Source organism: Nerophis ophidion, linkage group LG29 (assembly GCF_033978795.1).
Source record: "Nerophis ophidion isolate RoL-2023_Sa linkage group LG29, RoL_Noph_v1.0, whole genome shotgun sequence".
Lineage (NCBI taxonomy): Eukaryota > Metazoa > Chordata > Actinopteri > Syngnathiformes > Syngnathidae > Nerophis > Nerophis ophidion.
This window is the reverse complement of record NC_084639.1, coordinates 3668809-3691068: the sequence shown is the minus strand read 5'-3', so window position 1 is coordinate 3691068 and position 22260 is coordinate 3668809. Positions and strand designations below refer to the sequence as shown.

The window sequence follows — 22260 nt, the reverse complement described above, 5'->3', positions numbered from 1 at the left end:
CTGTGAGCGCTTTGAGTATCTAATAATAGAAAAGCGCGATATAAAATCTAATCCATTATTATTATTACTACATTAACCATTTATACATTTTCCCTTGTCTGTGTTACTTTTGTTTTAGCGCTCTTTTTCTTTTTGAAATGGATCTGTTGCGTTCCCTGCATGATGAGATAATCTTCGGGTTGTGGTGCGTCTTCATGCTACAACATTCTGTGTCGCAGGCTAGCAGTCAGCGGTTGCTGTAATGTCGTGACTAAAACCGCTCGTTGAGACGACTGGATTCCTTCTGTTATTGTTACTTTGACACATGAGAGTCTAGACCGGGGTCAAAAACCTTTACCACTCAAAGAGACATTCTAACCCGTTTCACAAAATACAGAAAACAATTGGAGCCACAAAACTGGGCGGTATAGCTCGGTTGGTAGAGCGGCCGTGCCAGCAACTTGAGGGTTGCAGGTTCGATTCCCGCTTCCGCCATCCCAGTCACTGCCGTTGTGTCCTTGGGCAAGACACTTCACCCACCTGCTCCCGGTGCCACCCACACTGGTTTAAATGTAACTTAGATACTGGGTTTCACTATGTAAAGCGCTTTGAGTCACTTGAGAAAAGCGCTATATAAATATCATTCACTTCACTAACTCTTTTGGAATTTAAAATTAAATAACACTGCATGCAGAGGTTTTTTTTCGCTTTGTGCTATGTATAAACTAGGGGTCTCAGACACGCGACCCGCACCTTTAATATGATGATATAATAGTGTGGCCAGCGAGTTTTAAATTCGTGACGCTTGACAGCATAACCCGAACTTTCACCCCAGCAACAATAATATGCCAGTCCAGTCACATGTTGTATGCGGCTTCTGATGATGCACATAAGTGACTGCAAGGCATACTTGTTCAACAGCCATACAGGTCACACTGCAGGTCGGTTGAGGTGGCCGGGGTTGAGTGGGGGGGTGGGGGTTTGGTGGTAGCGGGAGTGTAAAAGGTAGCCCGGAAGAGTTAGGGATGCATGGGATTCTGGGTATTTGTTCTGTTGTGTTTATGTTGTGTTACAGTGCGGATGTTCTCCCAAAATGTGTTTGTCATTCTTGTATGGTGTGGGTTTACAGTGTGGCGCATATTAGTAAGAGTCTTAAAGTTGTTTATATCACAACCCTTGCAGTCACTTTTGTTTGTCAACAGAGGCTGAATATTACATGTGACCGGCTGGCACGCAGATAGCATCATGCAGATTGCATGATGTAAAAGCGGGCGCGATGACATATTGTAGAGGACGTTAAAGGCACTGCCGTCACGGCACACCCTCAATATTATTGTCCGGGTGAAAATCGGACAATGTTACTGGGAGAGGCACGGAAATCTGGAAACGTATCAGAAAAATCGGGTGGGTCGGCAAGTATGCAGCTGGGCCACATCAGAGTGTTCCGCGGGTTGCCAACCCCTGGTCTAGACCATACTTTTGTTTTTGCTAGTCTCGTTTTAAAGCAGTGTTTTTCAACCTTTTTTGAGCCAAGGCACTTTTTTTGCGTTGAAAAAATACAGAGGCACACCACCAGCAGAAATCGTAAAAAAAAAATTAAACTCAGTTGATAATAAAAAGTCGTTGTCGCAATTGTTGGATATGACTTTAAAGCATAACCAAGCATGCATCACTATAGCTCTTGTCTCAAAGTAGGTGTACGGTCACCACCTGTCACATTACGCCCTGACTTATTTGGAGTTTTTTGCTGTTTTCCTGTATGTAGTGTTTTACTTCTTGTCTTGCGCTCCTATTTTAGTGGCTTTTTTTTATTTTTTTGGTATTTTCCTGTAGCAGTTTCATGTCTTCCTTTGAGCGATATTTCCCGCATCTACTTTTTTTTTATAGCAATCAAGAATATATCAGTTGTTTTTATCCTTCTTTGTGGGGACATTGTTCATTGTCTTGTCATGTTCGGATGTACATTGTCTTTGCTCCACATTAAGTCTTTGCTGTCGTCCAGTATTCTGTGTTTGTTTACTTTGTAGCCAGTTCAGTTTTAGTTTCGTTCCGCATAGCCTTCCCTAAGCTTCAATGCCGTTTCTTAGGGGCACTCGCCTTTTGTTTATTTTTGGTTTAAGCATTAGACACCTTTTTACCTGCACGCTGCCTACTGCTGTTTCCGACATCTACAAAGCGATTAGCTACCGGCTGCCACCTACTGATATGGAAGAGTATTACACGGTTACTCTCCCGAGCTTTAGACAGCACCAACACTCAACACGTTTGCAGACTATAATTACTGGTTTGCAAAAAATATCTTTAACCCAAATTGGTGAAACTAGATAATCTCCCACGGCACACCAGACTGTATGAAAATGGGGGGGGAACAGCAGCAAGACAATGGCTTCATTCTGAGATGATTACAATTAGTCCGCCTCCACCACCAAAGTATAGCTGACGTCACAGACAAACATGCGCAGTAAGGATAGATTAAACCCGGATTTCGGAAGAAGTGTTTTCACGCGCTACAATCTGAATGACTATCGGCATAAACCACCCGTCTTGATCGGAATGAAATTTTGATCTGAGCGTGCGTGATCGGGTTCTGAGTGAAGCATGTTTATTCTGGTTAGGCTTTTAATCTGATTAAATGTGTCTATGTGCACATATTTGTAATAAATAAATAAATGGGTTGTACTTGTAAAGCGCTTTTCTACCTTCAAGGTACTCAAAGCGCTTTGACACTACTTCCACATTCACCCATTCACACACACATTCACACACTGATGGAGGGAGCTGCCATGCAAGGCGCTAACCAGCACCCATCAGGAGCAAGGGTGAAGTGTCTTGCTCAGGACACAACGGACGTGACGAGGTTGGTACTAGGTGGGGATTGAACCAGGGACCCTGGTTCAATCCCCACTGCGCCATGCGCAGAAATTTGCCAGGCTACCTATATTTGTCTTCGTTAAATGGTTGGCCAAAATATTTACAATTTTATAACCGCATTTACTTAGTTAATGTTAGTATTAGAATGAGACCAATAAAACCATGGGCCTTATTTTCCTAAAGGTTTGCATGTACTAAAGCATGTGCAAACTTGACAGTGGGCTAAGTGAGCAGAATAAGGTGTGCGATTCATTTTACATCCTTGTCTTGATTAATATGCAGAATACATTTTGATCATCAGGAGAAGAAAATGCAATTATTTCAGCCCGCGCAATGTGATTCAATAACACTCATCACTATAGGGACGGCGTGGCGCAGTGGGATAGTGGCCGTGCGCAACCCGAGGGTCACTGGTTCAAATCCCACCTAGAACCAACCTCGTCACGTCCGTTGTGTCCTGAGCAAGACACTTCACCCTTGCTCCTGATGGGTGCTGGTTGGCGCCTTGCATGGCAGCTCCCTCCATCAGTGTGTGAATGTGTGTGTGAATGGGTAAATGTGGAAGTAGTGTCAAAGCGCTTTGAGTACCTTGAAGGTAGAAAAGCGCTATACATGTACAACCCATTTATCATTTATTTTGCGTTTTATTTAGCATGTCGGAAAAGTGTCTGCAAACTGACTGTTATGCGCACGGCTGTGAGAAAATACCGGTGTTTGCGGTGCAAAGAGACGATGGACAGAGAGCCCTCCCTCCTGTGTGTGTGTGTCAACAGTAACACTCTACATATCTGGACTGTTACAAATAAAAAAATGTTAGACATATTATATATACAGCAATATCGTTTTATAGTTTTGTAGCTCCTGGATGATTTAGGGAAATTCATTTGATGCGTTTTGGTGTCTGCTGGCGTTTTTTAATGACGTTCGTTTTTTCTTAGATAGATAGATAGATAGATAGTACTTTATTGATTCCTTCAGGAGAGTTCCTTCAGGAAAATTAAAATTCCAGCAGCAGTGTACAGAGTTGAGATCAATTTTTAAAAAAAAAGTAAAAAGTAAATAATGGGGGTTTAAATGGAAACAAAATAGATAAATATTACAATAAGAATAAAAAGCAACAATGGGAATAACAATATAACAGTAAAATAAGAATATAACAAGACAAAGTAGGCAGTAGTGACCATGTTATGAAAACGTATTGCACTGTTATTGTTCTGCATCCCCTGTCATCCTAGTACCCCCCTGCCCCCCGCCCCAGAGAGGAGTTGTACAGTCTAATGGCGTGTGGGACAAAGGAGTTTTTGAGTCTATTAGTCCTGCACTTAGGATGAAGCAGTCTAGAACTGAACAGGCTCCTTTGGCTACTGATAATGCTAAGCAGAGGGTGACTGGCATCATCCAGGATGCTCACTAGTTTGTCCACAGTCCTCTTCTCTGCCACCGTCACCAGTGAGTCCAGTTTCATTCCGATTATAGAACCGGCCCGCCTGATCAGTTTGTCAAGTCTGGAGCTGTCCTTCTTAGATGATTCATTTACCATATACGATATATTAAGATATTTCCAATGTAAAACAAACTATTTGCAATCTCTTATCAAACCAAACATTGTTCTCTCAAGGTAATTTCACTTTTTTTTTTTTTAAATATTCCACACCACAAAATAAAAGTATGCACTATGATTCCTGCTGATATCGTATCGGATTAAGTGTCGGTATCTGCCATAGCTCAAGGCTCCAATATCATATCGGAAGTGAACACATTTTATCGGGACACTCGTAGTTATACAAACTTATGTTTTCGTTGTCATTTGTTAAAAGAAAATGAAGCAAAATATAAAATAAAGATTCCTGCAAAAATTTAAGAGCCAAGAAAAAAGCCAAACAACTTTGGTGCAGATCTGGATAAAGGTGAGGCCCGATTGAAGTTTTTTGTTTACTATTTGAGCCAAATCAGGACGGTTGAGTCTACGTCTAGTTCTTACTTTGGCGTACTGGTCCAGCAGCAGCGCCGCCTCCGAGTAGCGTCGCTGTTCAGTCAGCTTCCCTTTTGAAAGGGGGAATAATAGTACCGGTAAAAAAAAAAGATTAATACATAAAACCGCATGTTGTCGTGGTTACCTGCCAGGTCTCTGGCCAGCAGGGCCAACTGGTCCGCAGGCAGGGGGATCTGCTGGGCCACGCAGATGGCGTTCCTCCAGCTGGCGCAGCTGGCGAAGGCCTGCAGGGCGCCGACCGGCTCGTGGCATCGCCATAGCAACAGGCCGGCTTGCTCCGCCTGCTGCTGTCCCATCAGGTGTTCGGCGTAAGCGCAGCTCAGAGCCTGAAGGGGTCAAGGTAACGTTCTTATTTGACTTTATTTGCTCCGTAAGTTACCTCTATGCTCATCATTTAGGAATATTCTTTTAACGCTGCAGCTATTAAGTATTTTATTTGACATAATTAGTTTACATAAAAACACACTTAATAGCCTCAATGTGCATTTTAGGGAAAAATTGTTGAAATAAACAAAGATTTTTTCTGCTTGCCCTAATCTTGATTATTTAAAAACACACAATAACATTGCACTTTTAACATGTGCATTAATTAAAAAAATAATTTAAAAAAAAGAAAGAAGTCATCATTTTACAGCAGGGGTAGGGAACCTATGGCTCTAGAGCCAGATGTGGCTCTTTTGATGACTGCATCTGGCTCTGAAATAAATCTTAGCTGACGTTGCTTAACACGATAAGTAATTAATAATTCCGCTGGTAATCACAGCAGTGTTAAAAATAACGTTCAAAATATAAAACATTCTCATGCATTTGAATCCATCCATCCGTTTCTACTGCACCTGTTCAAGAAGTCAAAAGTATTTTATTTAAAATTGGTTAGCTTTAGAAAAACTATGTTATTAATAAGACTAAGAGATGAACGCATTTAGTTGTTGTAATCTGGGAAAGTCAAAATGAAAGAGGAGGCGTCACAGCGTGGGACGACACTGTACAAGAGTACAGGTCTACGGGTTTCTCCTCATTGAGCTAAATTTAATCCAGTCTTTGTTTAATTCCTTGCTTCTGGTCAGTTTAAGATGTCACCACTGTTTGAACCTGACAGTTGTATTTAGTGTTAAAAAAAAATATATGGCTCTCATGGAAATGCATTTTAGAAAATTTGGCTTTGATGGCTCTCTCAGCCAAAAAGTTTCCCGACCCCTGTTTTACAGGAACAATGGCAGAATATTATGAGGGAAAGAATTATTAAAATTATTTAAAGTTGAATATACTAAGTCTATGACACACAAAAACAAGAAGGAAGTTGCAATTTGTGGAGAATTAGGTTGGGAAACAAATGTATTACTACATGGATTAGGTCAAAAATATTATAGGAATAAAGTCTAGATGAAAATAAATATTTTCAAAAAATGCAAAAAACGAAAGGTTGAAAAGCTTATTCTAACATGTTTTTTTCTTGTTAGATCTAATAATTGCCTAGCATATCAACAGTTTGGTTTTCAAAATGTAAAAAAACTGCCGTAGCATCGTTTTGAGTATTTAGTATGTGGCCCTCGGACGAGTTCAAACACATCTGTCCTGTATAGGAATGTAACGATATCATAATTTAACACATCATTATCGCGGGGTTGTTGAATGTTTTTTTTTTTTATTTTATTTTATTTTTTTTAGTGTTATTGTAATATTTCTCTATTTTGTTTCCATTTAAACCCCCATTATTTACTTTTGACTTTTTTTTTTTTTTTTTAATTGATCTCAACTCTGTACACTGCTGCTGGAATTTTAATTTTCCTAAAGGAACTCTCCTGAAGGAATCAATAAAGTACTATCTATCTATCTATCTAAAAAGTACTTACACGAAGGCTGAAATCTTTTTTACTGAAAATAAATCAACACAGTGTTAGAAAAGCCACTATTTTGCATGTTTTGCTGTTTCTAGTGCTTCGCTGACAGTGTTTGTTTTAATGGCAAAATTTGTATTTATTTTTTAAAATATTGATTTGTACTGTGGCAAATTAAGATGTATTTAAATGAAAAGAGCATATCAAATAAAATATTAGAGATGTCCGATAATGGCTTTTTTGGCCGATATTCCGATACTGTCCTACTCTTAATTACCGATTCCGATATCAATTAATACCGATATATACAATCGTGGAATTAACACATTATCATGCCTAATTTTGTTGTGATGCCCCGCTGGATGCATTAAACAATGTAACAAGGTTTTCCGAAATAAATCAACTCAAATTATGGAAAAAAAAAATGCCAACATGGCACTGCTATATTTATTATTGAAGTCACAAAGTGCAATATTTTTTTTGACATGCCTCAAAACAGCAGCTTGGAATTTGGGACGTGCTCTCCCCGAGAGAGCATGAGGAGGTTAGGGGTGTAGCGGGGGCGGTGTTCCGGAAGAGTTAGTGCTGCAAGGTGTTCTGGGTCTTCTGTTTATGTTGTGTCACGGTGCGTATGTTCTCTCGAAATGTGTTAGTCATTCTTGATTGGTGTGGGTTCACAGTGTGGCGCATATTTGACACAGTGTTAAAGTTGTTTATACGGCTACCCTCCGTGTGACCTGTATGGCTGTTGCCTTACTTTCACTTGTGTGTGTGAAAAGCCGTGGATATTATGTGATTGGGCCGACAAACTTTAAGGTTGCTCTGTACTTCTCCCTGCGTCCGTGTACCACTCCGTACAGCGGCGTATTAAAAAGTCATCAATTTTACTTTTTGAAACCAATACCGATACTCTCCGATATTACATTTTTAAGCATTTATCGGCCGATAATACCGGCAGTCCGATATTATCGAACGTCTCTCTAAAATATATTTTTTTTATTATTTCTGGCGGGCGTCTGTTTAGTGGTCCTTGAACGCACTATAAAAACCCCTCCGTCTTGTATTTCTCCGAGTATAGAACGATCCAAAAAAAAAAATAAAAGCACAGGTTGTAGGTTGAAAAAAATAAAAAAGCACAGGTTGTAGGTTCAATGTGCACATTGTGAATATCTTGGTTGCTCAGACAACAATGTCTTTATATATAAGTTTAGACTGTGGTATGTATTTTCTTAATGTGGAAAGACGTTAATGTGTTTTTTTTTCATGTTAGCATTTAAGCAAGCGAGCTGGCGCCAGTCGTACTAGAACAGGCTTTTGTCATTTCACATTTAAGAACAACAAAATTGTGGTTATTCCAATGGGGGAAGCTGCCAAAGTGAGTTTATCACAATGTTTCCATCATTTTATTTCAAAACATAAGTATTAACCGGAGGGAGTTTTACCGTGTTTGTCATTCATACGGTTTATGGTTACATTCCACATCCTGTGCAATCCTACCTTGGAGTGAAGGCTGTCTGCAGGGTAAAGTCGCAGAGCTTCACTGTAGAGCTTCTGTTCATTCACCAGCTGCAAAGCCTCTGGAAAATGCTCTTCTCCTAAAAAATAAAAATAAAAAAAGAGCATAAACAAATTTAGTTTTCAACCCAGATATTATTATTACTATTAAGTAGGAATGTGCCAATTCCGGTGAAGAAGAGTGTGATTATTATTGAAAACTGATGCATTTTAATGTTGATCGGGGCGGCCGTGCCAGCAACTTGAGGGTTCCAGGTTCGATCCCCGCTTCCGCCATCTTTGTCACTGCCGTTGTGTCCTTGAGCAAGACGCTTTACCCACCTGCTCCCACTGCCACCCATACTGGTTTAAATGTAGCTTAAAGATTGAGATAATGGGTTTCACCATGTTAAGCGCTTTGAGTCTCTAGAAAAAAAGCGCTATATAAATATAATTAACTTCACAAACTCTGGCTGACACCATGTTTTTCTTTGTAGTCCCACGGCTGACAAGCAGCTAGCATCTAATTACTGCAAGTGTCTCTATACACAGTGTGGAGCCGCGCTCCTAGGCCAGGGGTAGGGAACCTATGGCTCTAGAGCCAGATGTGGCTCTTTTGATGACTGCATCGGGCTCTCAGATAAATCTTAGCTGACATTGCTTAACACAGGGGTCGGGAACCTTTTTAGCTATGAGAGCCATACAAGCCAAATATTTTTAAAAGTATTTCCATGAGAGCCACATATTTTTTTTTAAGACTGATTACAACTAAATGCGTGCATTTTTAAGTAAGACCAACATTTTTAGAGAATAATAACTCTTGTTCTTTTTAATAACATTATTATTCTGAAGCTAACCAACAATAAATAAAATACTTCTTACCATTAATGCGACTTCTTGAGCAGGTGCGGTAGAAACCGGATGGATGGATTAAAATGCATGAGAATTTTTTTATATTTTGAACGTTATTTTTGACACTGTGATTACCGGCGGAATTATTCATTACTTACCGTGGTAAGCGATGTCAGCTAAGATTTATCTGAGAGCCAGATGCAGTCATCAAAAGAGCCACATCTGGCTCTAGAGCCATAGGTTCCCTACTCCTGGCTTAACACGATAAGTAATGATTAATTCCGCTGGTAATCATGATGTTAAAAATAATGTTCAAAATATTAAACATTCTCATGCATTTTAATCCATCCATCCGTTTTCTACTGCACCTGTTCAAGAAAAAACACTGTTATTAAAAAGAGTTAGGGACTTATTATACTCTGAAAATGTTGTTTGTACTTAAAAAAAAAAAATCACCCATTTAATTGTATTCAGTGTTAAAAATATGATTTAGCTCTCACGGAAATACATTTTAAAATATTTTGCTTTCATGGCTCTCTCAGGCTGGGGGTCGGGAACCTAAAATGTTGAAAGAGCCATATTGGACCAAAAATACAAAAACAAATATGTCTGGAGCCGCAAAAAAATAAAAGCCATATTACATACAGATAGTGTGTCATGGGATATAAATTTAATTATGACGACTTAAAGGGAAATAAATGAGCTCAAATATAGCTACAAATGAGGCATAACGGTGCAATATGTACATATAGCTAGCCTAAATAGCATGTTAGCATTGATTAGCTTACAGTCATGCAGTGACCAAATATGCCTGATTAGCACTCCACACAAGTCCTTAACATCAACAAAACTCACCTTTGTGCATTCATGCACAACGTTGAAAGTTTGGTGGATAAAACGGGACGGAAAAAGAAGTGGCATAAAACACGGGGTGTCAAAGTCAAATACAGAGTGGGCCGAAATTTCAAACTGAACAAAGCCGCGGGCCAAGGTTGAACAAATTTGAATAGGGACCCAAACAAGTTTTGCATTGAATATTGAACAAGCAAGGCTTATATAACTTTATAGTGACATGCAAAATCCAGTTTCAAATAATAATAATAATAATTTAAAAAAATATCAATGGTATATCAAATAAAATTTTAATAAAAATTGAATGACTCTTTTCTATTTGCAGCCTCCTGAGGTAAATATCAAAATAAACTTTTTCCACAGGCTAATAATACATTTGAAAATAAAATAACAATAATGAATGAATCAAACATTCAAGCCTTGAAGTAACAAGAGAAGGTGCATTAATAAATTGTTAATTATTGCTCAGTTTGCTCCACTGATTTGCATTACCACTGAATATGGAACAAGCAATAATTATATAACTTAATAGTGCAAAATCAACTTTCAAATAAAAAAAACGCAAAAACATCAATGGTAAAATTAATAACATTTAAATAAAACATTTAATGCCTCTTTTCTATTTGCAGCCTTCTGAGGTAACTATCAACATTACATTTTTCCACAGGCTGATAAATCTTAAAATAAAATAACAATGAGATGGGTGGGGTTGGGCGTGGGGGGAAGGGTTAGGTGGTGGGGGGTGCATATTGTAGTGTCCCGGAATAGTTAGTGCAGCAAGAGATGGGTATTTGTTCTGTTGTGTCTATGTTGTGTTACGGGGCGGATGTTCTCCCGAAATGTGTTTGTCATTCTTGTTTGGTGTGGGTTCACAGTGTGGCGCATATTTGTAACAGTGTTAAAGTTGTTTATTGGGCCACCCTCAGTCTGACATGTATGGCTGTTGAGCAAGTATGCTGGCATTCACTTAAGTGTGTGTATAAGTCGCATTTATTATGTGACTTGGCTGGCACGCTGTTTGTATGGAGGAAAAGCAGACGTGACAACATATTGTAGACAAATCTAAAGGCAGTGCCTTATAGGCACGCCCCCAATATTGTTGTCCGGGTGGAAATCTGGAGAAATTCGGGGGAATGGTTGGAAAATCGGGAGAGTTGGCAAGTATGAGTATTAGCGGCGAATGCAGTGTTACAGCGGCTCTCCCGCTGTATAGTACCGGCGGGCCAGCTCTAATGTTAATTTGATATTGCCTCAAGGGCCAAATGAAATTGCACGGCGGGCCAATTATGGCCCGCGGGCCAGAGTTCTACACCCATGTCTTAGAAAGTCGGAGAAAGATGTATATGTAAACAAACTACTGTGAGTTCAAGCACCGCCAAAATTAGTAGGACAAAACGGCGCTCGTCAAATACTCGAATCAGTGGTTTTGTATTGTGTAGTTATATTTATATGGTATTTATTATTCTGTGACTGTAAATTGTTTGCTTGTTGATGCTTTAATTTTTTCTGCATTGTATAGTTATTATTATATGCTTTTACCTGTAATTGTATTGAGTTTGTGGACCCCAGGAAGACTAGTGGGTTGTGTGATCCTTAATAAAAATGAAAATCAAGCTTCCCATTAAGCAATGCTCCAGCTCACAAGAAGCTGGTCGTCTGTGTTCCACTCAAGCTTGTGTTTGTGAGACGTACGACTCACCACACTTGCTGAGGTGCACCAGCGCCTTGCTGTAGCGCTTCAGGTGTTTGTCGATGGTGTAGCGCTGGTAGTTGACCTCCAGGCTCTTCAGCGTGTTCAAGAAGGGGAGGTACTCTTTGGGATCCTGCACAACAAACGGGATGTCTCACTCCAACACGTATATAAAAAAGGCACAAAATAAAATTTCTACCTTTTGGGATTTCTCGGCCACCATGAGCACCAGGTCGAAGTCGTACGTGCCCAGCGAGTGTTCGTACAGGTCGTTGACGTTGACCAGAAAGAGGAGGTACTTTAGAGCCTCCTCAGCGCTCACCGCACCGTCTCCTTCCCGGGGGTTTACTACACACCACATTGGGAACACAATCCAGTACACGAGCTGTATTCTGGTGCTCCGCACACATTTAGTGGACTCAAAACTCACTTCGAAGCTCGTGGACTTTCTGCAAAGCGACCTCCAGCTCGGGAACGGTTTTCTTCACGTGGGCCGTCAGTACGGACAGACAGAACCTGCGTATGAGGAATTGTACGCGGTTAGCACATTTCCACCGTCGTGTTGCCACGTCCAGGTCTAACAGAGTAGAATAGAATAGAAACAGACCAAAATGCCTTTTATCGTCACTATACACAGATACCGCATTTTTCGGAGTATAAGTGCACAATAAAGAAGTAAAAAAACATGTATAAGTCGCACTGGAGTATAAGTCGCATTTTTGGGGGAAATGTATTTGATAAAACCTAACACCAAGGATAGACATTTGAAAGGCAATTTAAAATAAATAAAGAATAGTGAACAACATGCTGAATAAGTGTACGTTATGAGGCATAAATAACTAACTGAGAAGGTGTCTGGTGAGTTAACGTAACATATTATGGTAAGAGTCATTCAAATAACTATAACATATAGAACATGCTATACCTTTACCAAACAATCTGTCACTCCTAATCGATAAATCTTATACGTCTAGTCTCTTACGTGAATGAGCTAAATAATATTATATGATATTTTCCGGTAATGTGTTAATAATTTCACACATAAGTTGCTCCTGAGTATAAGTCGCTTCCCCGGCCAAACTATTAAAAAAAACTGCGACTTATAGTCCGAAAAAAACGGTACAATGAGATTAAAAGCAACTCCAGTATCAGTGCAACAGTCTATGAATATGCAAAACATAGGAAGGAAAAAAAAGAAAATAGTGCAAAAGGAGGTAAAGGTGCACAGTCCAGTCCTGAGAACGAATGTTCTGAATGTGTTTGAATATTATACTATTGTAGTGCTGGGCGATATGGCCTTTTTTTTAATATCTAGATATTTTTTAGGCATTGCATATATATCTCCATATTTTGCCTTAGCCTTGAATGAACACTTGATGCATATAATCACAGCAGTATGATGATTCTATTTGTCTACATTCAAACATTCTTCTTCATACTGCATTAATATATGCTACTTTTAAACTTTCATGCAGAGAGGGAAATCACAACTAAGTCAATTGACCAAAAGTGTATTTATTAAACATTTATTAAGCAGTGGCACAAACATTCATGTCATTTCCAAAACAAAAAGTGCAAGATTGTCAGAGACATTTTAAAACAAGTTATTAGTGCGCTTTTGTGCATGATGTCACTAAGATGACATATCAAAACAACACCAAATTAAAGTGCACTTTTTGTACAGAACGCCACTGTAAAAGTTAGACATATTAAGTGCACTTTTGTGCATGATGTCACACAAGATATTTCAATAAGTGTCAAATAAAAATGAGCTGCATAATAGGAAATCAAATAGTGTATGTCCTTCATTATGTGGTAGGTTCCTGCGGACGTTATCGCTTTTTGTTGTTGACTATTTGTTTCATATGGTTTTGATGTGGAAATGGATGCTTGGGCATTTTGTTGGTATGGCACTGAAGGGGGATGTTGACATGCAGAGTTTCAAGCACTCATCCTGTAGCGGGTGACTTTTCAAATGAAGCTACATATTAGCAGCAATGCTAATTTTTGTTGCAACGCTTTTGCCCCACGCTTGACAAATTACGGTTGTCTGTTCGACATCTTCCCGCTTGAAGCCAAACCACCGCCAGACGATGGACCCCCTTCCGTTTTTTCTTGGGAATTAATTCTTCTTTCGTTTGTTATCAGTTTCGCACCTTTCTTTTGTGATACCACTCGCACCACAGCTAACGTTACCCATGCCGCTACCTCTCTGCTGGGCAAGGGTGTAAACGTATGTAATGTATGTAAGAAGGTGCGCTTGTTTTACGTCTCTGTGAGAAGGAGAGACAAGAAAGAGTGATAAAAGCCTGTAGTGTAATGCCCACAGCTCAAAGCCACTGCGTGAGAATGTATACTCGAATATCACCATCGATATCGCACAGAGACCAACCCGCGATATATCGAGTATATCCGATATATCGCCCAGCCCTATACTATATACTGTACATAGATACAAAAGCATTCAGACAGTGGGTGGAAAGTAAAAATTGCACACAGAGAGGTGCTAAACTAATGTTGCAGTATTTGGGCTTACCATTAGCTTGGAGGCCCGCTACAAATACATTTGGTCATCACATGTTTGCTCTCGCTCATTGACAGATAATACCAAACCTGGTCTGCCAGAGAATAGGCAAACGTAGCAGGAAGGATTATTAGTAGGGCTGCGAATCTTTGGGTGTCCCACGATTCGATTCAATATCGATTCTTGGGGTCACGATTCGATAATATATCGTTGTTTTTTTTTTTCGATTCAACGCGATTCTCGATTCAAAAACGATATTTTTCCGATTCAAAACGATTCTGTATTCATTCAATACATAGGATTTCAGCAGGAGTAGTAGATAAAAAAAAAAAAAAATGCTTTATAATTGTAAAGGACAATGTTTTATCAACTGATTGCAACTATTAAACAAACCAAAAATAGGACATATTTTATCTTTGTGAAAACATTGGACACAGTGTGTTGTCAAGCTTATGAGATGCGATGCAAGTGTAAGCCACTGTGACACTATTGTTCCTTTTTTTAATTTTATATAAATGTTAATGATCATGTCAATGAGGGATTTTTAATCACTGCTATGCTGAAATTATAACTAATATTGATACTGTTGTTGATGATATTCATTTTTGTTTCACTACTTTTGGTTTGTTCTGTGTCGTGTTTGTGTCTCCTCTCAATTGCTCTGTTTATTGCAGTTCTGAGTGTTGCTGGCTCAGGTTTGGTTTTGGGATTGGATTGCATTGTTATGGTATTGCTGTGTAGTGGTTTGTTGGATTGACAAAAAATAAATAAATAAAAAAAAATTGATTAAAAAAAAAAAGAGAATCTATTCTGAATCGCACATCGTATTCGATTCGATATTCTCCCACACCCCTAATTATTAGTGTTGCCAACTTAGCTGCTATTTGCAGCGAGTAATCAGAGCCTTTTAGATCAGTGGTCACCAACTAAAGCAAGATTTACCCCTGTGTAATAATTTATGAATATACATGCACCTGGGGATAGGTTGATTGGCAACACTAAATTGGCCCTAGTGTGTGAATGTGAGTGTGAATGTTGTCTGTCTATCTGTGTTGGCCCTGCGATGAGATGGCGACTTGTCCAGGGTGTACCCTGCCTTCCGCCCAATTGTAGCTGAGATAGGCGCCAGCGCCCCCCGCGACCCCGAAAGGGAATAAGCGGTAGAAAATGGATGGATGGATGGATAATTAATATTGACTATAATTGGATATCAAGAGTATGTGAAAGTTCAACTCTTACCTTGTTTACTGTCAATACTGGTTTTTTTTAGTTCCTCATTGTAAAGTTATTCCTGATAGCTCCATTGGGAACTCCTGTAATTCTGCAACCTGAGCAAATGGGTCACTGACTTGTTGGGATCCATTGACTCCATGGTGCTCCGTAAAGCATCGCACACCACGTCCACTTTCTTCTGCCCGGAGGCGGGCGGCTGCGGTGGCGTGGATCCTTCAGGACGAGGATACATGCTGCCCGTGGTGTCCTCCTCACTGATGAGGCGACACGTTAGACCCCCTAAAAATGCTCCCAAGGCGCATCCTCACCTGATGCTCTACTGACCTGAGCTCCGTGAGGAAGCGGTTGATGTGGCTGATGGAGTTGAGTTGTGTCAGGAACGTGTTCGTGTTCTCTAGGAAGACCTGAAGGAAAGCAAAAGTGTTGGCATTTGGACCCGGACGTCTTTTTAGAAAGCATGGCAAACAGGTCACCTTTGGGTTGTGGTCGTAAATCAGGTTGAGGTTGATGCGGAGTTTCCTCATGCACTCAAAAGCTACTCCGAACTTCAAGCTGGAAGAGAAACTCAATCACCACTCAAAGAAGCAATGCGTGTGAATGCTGAAGTTGAAGTGGAATGCTGACAGAATGTAGTATTCATGTGAGAATGGTTTGAAGGTTGGAAGAGTTTGAATTTCCAGGGAAACCAGAATTTGGTTTGGAACTTGGGGAAGTGTTAGTTTGAATGTCCAGGATAAGAGGAATGTGTTGGAGGTGGAATGGTTTGAATAGGTTGAAAAATGTTGAAATGTCATTTCAATGGGAACTTTATGGGAATTTTGGAAAAGCGAGATTTTTTTTTTTAAATGATTAGGAACATGAATGTCCTCAATGAGCTGAATTGGTTGGTGTTGGAATTGTCTAAATCTTTCTGAATTTTGGGAAAAAGCAAGATTTTTTTTAGAAAATAATCAAAAATGTGAATGTTGTAAATGAGGTTTTGGTGTTGGAAATGTTCAAGTCGGTCAAGAAATGTTGAAATGGTAACATTTTTAATTGAGAAACGGTATTATGGATTTTTTGGAATTTCGGTAATTTTTCCAATTCAAAAAACAACTTTGTTTTTTTGTCCTGATTAAGAGGAATGTTTTGACAAAGGAACGGTGGAAGTGGGTTGAAAAATGTGGAAGGAGTAGTCTGCAGAAAAAAGGGTGGAAATGGGGTTTAGGAAAACAAGGAATTCTGGAAAGTCCTGGAATTTGTTTGAACTTGGAGAAAGAGAAGCTTGAATTTTCTGGAAGGTGGAATGTGTTGAAGGTTGAAAAATGTGGGAATTGTGAAACTTGGAAAAACGTCCCATTCATTTCAATGGGAAATTCATGGGAATTTTGGAAAAGCGAGATTTTTTTGAAAATGATTAGAAGGATGAATGTCCTGAATTGGTTGGTGTTGGAATTGTTTAAATCTTTCGGAAATGCGGGAAAAAGCAGGAATTTTTTTAGAAAATACTCAAAAATGTGAATGTTGTAAATGATGTGTTGCTGTTGGAATTTTTCAAATTGGTCGAGAAATGCTGAAGCAGTAACACTTGTAATTGAGACATGGTATTACAGAACTCCTGGAATTTAAATGCTAAAAATTGTGAATGTCGTAAATGAGGTGTTGGTGTTGGAAATGTTCAAGTCGGTCGAGAAATGTTGAAGTAGCAACATTTTTAATTGAGAAATGGTATTACGGAAATCCTGGAATTTCAAAAAACCACTTTGTTTTTTGTCCTGATTAAGAGGAATGTTTTGACAAAGGAACGGTTGAAGTGGGTTGAAAAATGTGGAAGTAGTAGTCGCCAGAAAAAAGGGTGGAAATAGGACTTTGGAAAACCAGGAATTCTGGAAAGTCCTGGAATTTTTTTGAAATTGGAAAAAGGGAAGTTTGAATTTTCTGGATGGTGGAATGTGTTGAAGGTGGAATGGTTTGTATAGGTTGAAAAATGTTGGAATTGTGCAACTTAGAAAAACGTCCCATTCATTTTTATGGGAACTTCATGTGAATTTTGGAAAAGCTAAATTTTTTGAAAATGATTAGGAGCATAAATGTCCTGAATGAGCTGAATTGGTTGGGGTTGGAATTGTTTAAATCGGGCACGAAATGTAGTAAATTTCGGGAAAAGCGGGGATTTTTTGGGAAAATGCTAAAAAAAAATGTGAATGTTGTAAATTAAGTGTTGGTGTTGGAATTTTTCAAATCGGTCAAGAAATTTAACATTTAATGTATTTTATGAATTTTTACCTATTTATCGATGTTCTTATGTGTTATGAATTTGCACTAAATTAGTTTTGCATACAATTTCATTGTACAATGACAATAAAGATATATTCTATTCTTAATTGAGAAATGGTATTACAGAACTTCTGGAATTTAAATGCTAAAAAATGTGAAGATCGTAAATGAGGTGTTGGTGTTGGAAATTTTCAAGTTGGTCGAGAAATGTTGAAGTAGTAACATTTTTAATTGAGAAATGGTAAACCGGAATTCCTGGAATTTTTGCAGTTAATTGAAGATTAAGAGGAATATTTTGACGGTGGAACGGCTGACGTAGTTTGAAAAATGTGGACGGACTAGTCGCCAAATAAAAGGGGGAAAATAGGGCTTTGGAAAACCAGGAATTCTGGAAAGTGCTGGAATTTTTTTGAACTTGGAAACAGGGAAGATTTAATTTTCTGGAAGGTGGAAAGTGTTGAAGGGGGAATGGTTTGAATAGTTTGAAAAATGTGGAAAAGGTGAAAGTTTGAAAAATGGCCAATTCATTTTGAATGGGGAAAATGTCCCAGAAAAGCTGGAATTCTGGGAATTTGTCAAAGGAAAGAACTCGATTCCTGAATAGGCTGAAAAGTTTCAAGTTGGAACTGTTTGAATTGGGTGAAAAATGTGGGCGGCAGAGAGTGCCAAAATCTGGAGAAGAATAATAATAAATTGAAGTTCAATAATAAATAGATTGATTTTGGTGTAGAAAACCACATGTGTGAATACTTGGGAGCATTCACACAACAAGTTGAATAATAAATAGATGAATTTTGGTGTAGAAAACCACATGTGTGAATACTTGGGAGCATTCACACAACAAGTTGAATAATAAATAGATGAATTTTGGTGTAGAAAACCATGTGTGAATGCTTTGGTGCATTCACACAAGGACAACAAAAAGAAGGTTCTTGGGTGGCTGGTTTTGTGCTCTACTCACTCGTCAAGCCACTTCCTGAGCTGGTCCAGCACCAGAGCTCGATGATGGACAGTTTCCAAGTTCCCACGAGGCATCTGTCCACAAACGCACCAGTCAGCTGCCGCCGATCCAAATGAAGTGAGCAGTGTCGGTCAAAACCACTGACCTGTAAGACGACTCGCGTGTCTTGTGGCACCACGGTGACCACACGGGAACCTCTCTCCACCCTCCGCTGGGTCTCGTCGTTCTGCCCGCCGTCCTGCGCCAGAGCCGCCTGCAGCGCTGTGAGTTGAGCCGTCGTAATGTCATCAGTTATGTCGCTTTCTTGTGTTTGGTTTTGGAAATGCATCTATTTCATTGTAGCTGATATTAAAGACGTTCTGCAGACCTTTAAGGCTGAGCGTGCTCAGCTGGAGGCAGCGACACACGTGCGAATGCGTGGTGACGACGAGGAAGTCGCCGCAAACGGCGAAGGACGAGACGTTGGAGGCGAGCTGAGGAGGAAGCAGACGGCTTTGAACGCATGCGCCGATAACCGCTACGATGGCGTTTGTATCCACGCAGGGCGTACCTCCACGTCTGCGGCGTACAGGTGAGATCTGTCCGTCAGGCCGAGCAGGAACTCCTGCACACATCAGCACAATCAATTTAGAAGTTGGGGTTTAAACGACTTCTTACCTGCATCACAAGTAAAATACAAAGTCAAAGCTAAAAAAGTCAGAGCGTCACACTTACAGTTGACTATCCATCCATTCATTTTCTACCGCTTATTCCTTTCAAGGTCTCGGGGGGCGCTGGAGCCTATCTCAGCTATCATCAGGCAGAAGGCGTTGTACACCCTGGACAAGTCGCCACCTCATCGCAGACCTACAGTTGACTATGGAGGTTAGTTGTGTCTTTATTACGAAAGCCTTTTTCCTGTCACTGAATTTATGTAACTGAATTTGTTTTTGATATCCATCCATGCATTTTCTACCCTTTCCCTTTGGGGTCGCTGGTGCCTATCTCAGCTATCATCAGGCAGAAGGCGGGGTACACCCTGGACAAGTCGCCACCTCGTCGCAGGGCTTTTGACATCCAATTATGCTGAAACTAATTTTTCTCACCAATTATCGTGTTTAAAAAAACAGTTTGTAAAAATTCAGTGTCTAACAATCCAAAAATTCATAGTAAAACAAAAAAAATTCAGGGCAGAAATATTTGTAGCTTCAAAACTCGAGACTCACTTTCTGCTGACTCGTGTCACGTGACTGAAAACCTGACACTTCATTGGCTGCTTCTGATATAGGATGACGCTTCAGTCTTAATTTACAGGAAGTGGGGTCTTGTGTTTTGAAGCAACAAATATTTTTGCACTAAATTTTAACACACTACATTTTCAAACACACATTTTGCTCACAGATTATTTCATGAAATTGTCAGCATAATTTGATGTAAAAACAAAAAAAATCAGTTCAAAAAACCTAAATGCAAAGAATTCAGTTGAAAAAAAAATTAAGACACAAATTAACCTCCATAATTGAGCTATTTATCTAAAATCCTCAAAGTTGCAATGTATTCACATACCGGTACATAATTAATAACTATTATAAATGTAAGTATTTTTAACAACATAGCAGAATTTGTACATTTCTCTATCAAATATAACAATAATCCCCAACCCTTGCGAGCCACGCACTGCAAAGAAAGGGGTTTGAAATCGAATCCATTTTATTTTTTGTCTTCAAGGTATCTTATTTTGAAAGAATCCCCACTTTTTCCTAAGCGCCACACTATTGCACTTGATTAAAACTCTTCCATTATTGTGCGCAGTTACGGTAAACAAAAAAATGCAGTGTAACAAGAACATTCTGAAATAAGGTGAGTTTATTTTGTGTGACAATACATTACAATACCATACCAACTTTATTTATAAAGCCCTTTATAAATAATACTGTAGTAATTGTTATGATGTGCGTTTACAGTAACAGTTTGCCCCCCGTTAATTCATATTATGTTATTATGTGTAGGTGTAGACCAGCCAAGAAGTATTTACCTCTCCCCCCACACTGCAGAGGGCCGTCTGAGCGCAGGGCACGGGGAAGTTGACGCTGTACCCGTTGGAGTCACGCCACTCCTCCACTGATGGCTCTGGACAATCTGAACCAACGGAGAAAAAAAAAAAGACTTCAATTCCTAGAGTGAGTGTGTAAATTGCTATTATACTCCTTTGAAAATATATGCATTCGCCATTTGTTACAAGCAGTAATTATTCTGCTTGTGTGTATATATATATATATATATATATGCATATATATATATGCATATATGCATATACATATGCAAATATACAGTCATGGTCAAAAGTTTACATACACTTGTAAAGAACAATGTCATGGCTGTCTTGAGTTTCCAATAATCTCTTATTTTTTTGTGATAGAGTGATTGGAGCACATACTTGTTGGTCACAAAAAACACTCATGAAGTTTGCTTCTTTTATGAACTTTCCTCCATGAAGTTTGGTTCTTTTATGAACTTTCCTCCAGAGGGTCTTATCTTTGTCCATGTGATGAAACAAAAACTGAGCTTTTTGGCAACAATACCCATCAATATGTTTGAAAAGGTGAGGCCTTTTAGTCCCAGGAACACTAAGCCTACTGTCAAGCATGGTGGCGGTAGTATTATGCTCTGGGCCTGTTTTGCTGCCAATTTACTCGGGCTTTACAGAGATTAAATGGGACAGTGAAAAAGGAGGATTATCCCCAAATTCTTCAGGACAACCTAAAATCATCAGCCCGAAGGTTGGGTCTTGGGAGCAGTTGGGTGTTCTAACAGGACAATGACCCCAATCACATGTCACAAGTGGTAAAGGAATGGCTAAATCAGGCTAAAATGAAGGTTTTAGAATGGCCTTTCCAAAGTCCTGACTTAAACGTGTGGACAATGCTGAAGAAACAAGTCCACGTCAGATATCCAACAAATTTAGCTGAACTGCACCAATTTTGTCAAGAGGAGTGGTCAAAAATTCAAGCAGAAGCTTGTGGATGGCTACCAAAAGTGCCTTATTGCAGTGAAACTTGCCAAGGGACATGTAAGCAAATATTAACATTGCTGTATGTTTACTTTTGACCCAGCACATTTGCTCACATTTTCTGTAGACCTATAATATATTCGTAAAAGAACCAAACTTCATGAATGTTTTTTGTGACAAACAAGTATGTGCTCCAATCACTTGATCACAAAAAAATAAGAGTTGTAGAAATTCTTGACAGCTTCTAATACTATAGTTGGAGCACCAGTGTTGAAATAAATGATGCATCTTTTTTTACTTATAAACATTCCAACTCAATTTTATTGTTACATTTTTATTGTGCTTTTTTTTATTTCCTATTTGTATTCACTTAGAATGATAATAAAATGTCGAAAAAAAATCCTAGTTTATTTGTTTTTTAGTACAGATGCTAAAAATCTTGCAAGTTAAAAAACATGTAAAAAAAATTATTAATGGCGATCCGATTATTTATTTTTTTTCTTTGCCATATCGCCCTCGAATGTGATAATCAGGTTGGGGTAGTCACAAATAAGGAAGCAACACCGCACAAAAGTTTGTAGCACAACAATATTTCCTCCTCAGGAGGGTTGGTTCAGTGCATAGTAGGGGTGTAACGGTACACAAACATTTCGGTTCGGTACATACCTTGGTTCGGAGGTCACGGTTCGGTTCGTTTTCGGTACAGTAAGAAAACAACAAAATATATT

The 22260-nt window shown here is 39.2% G+C and overlaps 1 protein-coding gene across 1 annotated transcript in view; it reads right to left on the bottom strand.

Moving 5' to 3' along the window:
* The window catches only part of elp1 (elongator acetyltransferase complex subunit 1), a 46646-nt gene that overhangs the window by 10161 nt on the left and 14225 nt on the right, over window positions 1–22260 (bottom strand). The window contains exons 15-28 of the mRNA XM_061891542.1: window positions 20558–20661; window positions 19094–19147; window positions 18911–19016; window positions 18689–18804; window positions 18544–18617; window positions 15800–15878; window positions 15651–15730; window positions 15443–15580; window positions 12000–12085; window positions 11769–11917; window positions 11579–11702; window positions 8179–8276; window positions 4968–5169; window positions 4832–4893 (exon numbers count right to left, since the gene is read on the bottom strand). Of these exons, the coding sequence (XP_061747526.1) occupies window positions 4832–4893; window positions 4968–5169; window positions 8179–8276; window positions 11579–11702; window positions 11769–11917; window positions 12000–12085; window positions 15443–15580; window positions 15651–15730; window positions 15800–15878; window positions 18544–18617; window positions 18689–18804; window positions 18911–19016; window positions 19094–19147; window positions 20558–20661 (1472 nt within the window). The remainder of the gene's footprint in view (window positions 1–4831; window positions 4894–4967; window positions 5170–8178; window positions 8277–11578; window positions 11703–11768; window positions 11918–11999; window positions 12086–15442; window positions 15581–15650; window positions 15731–15799; window positions 15879–18543; window positions 18618–18688; window positions 18805–18910; window positions 19017–19093; window positions 19148–20557; window positions 20662–22260) is intronic.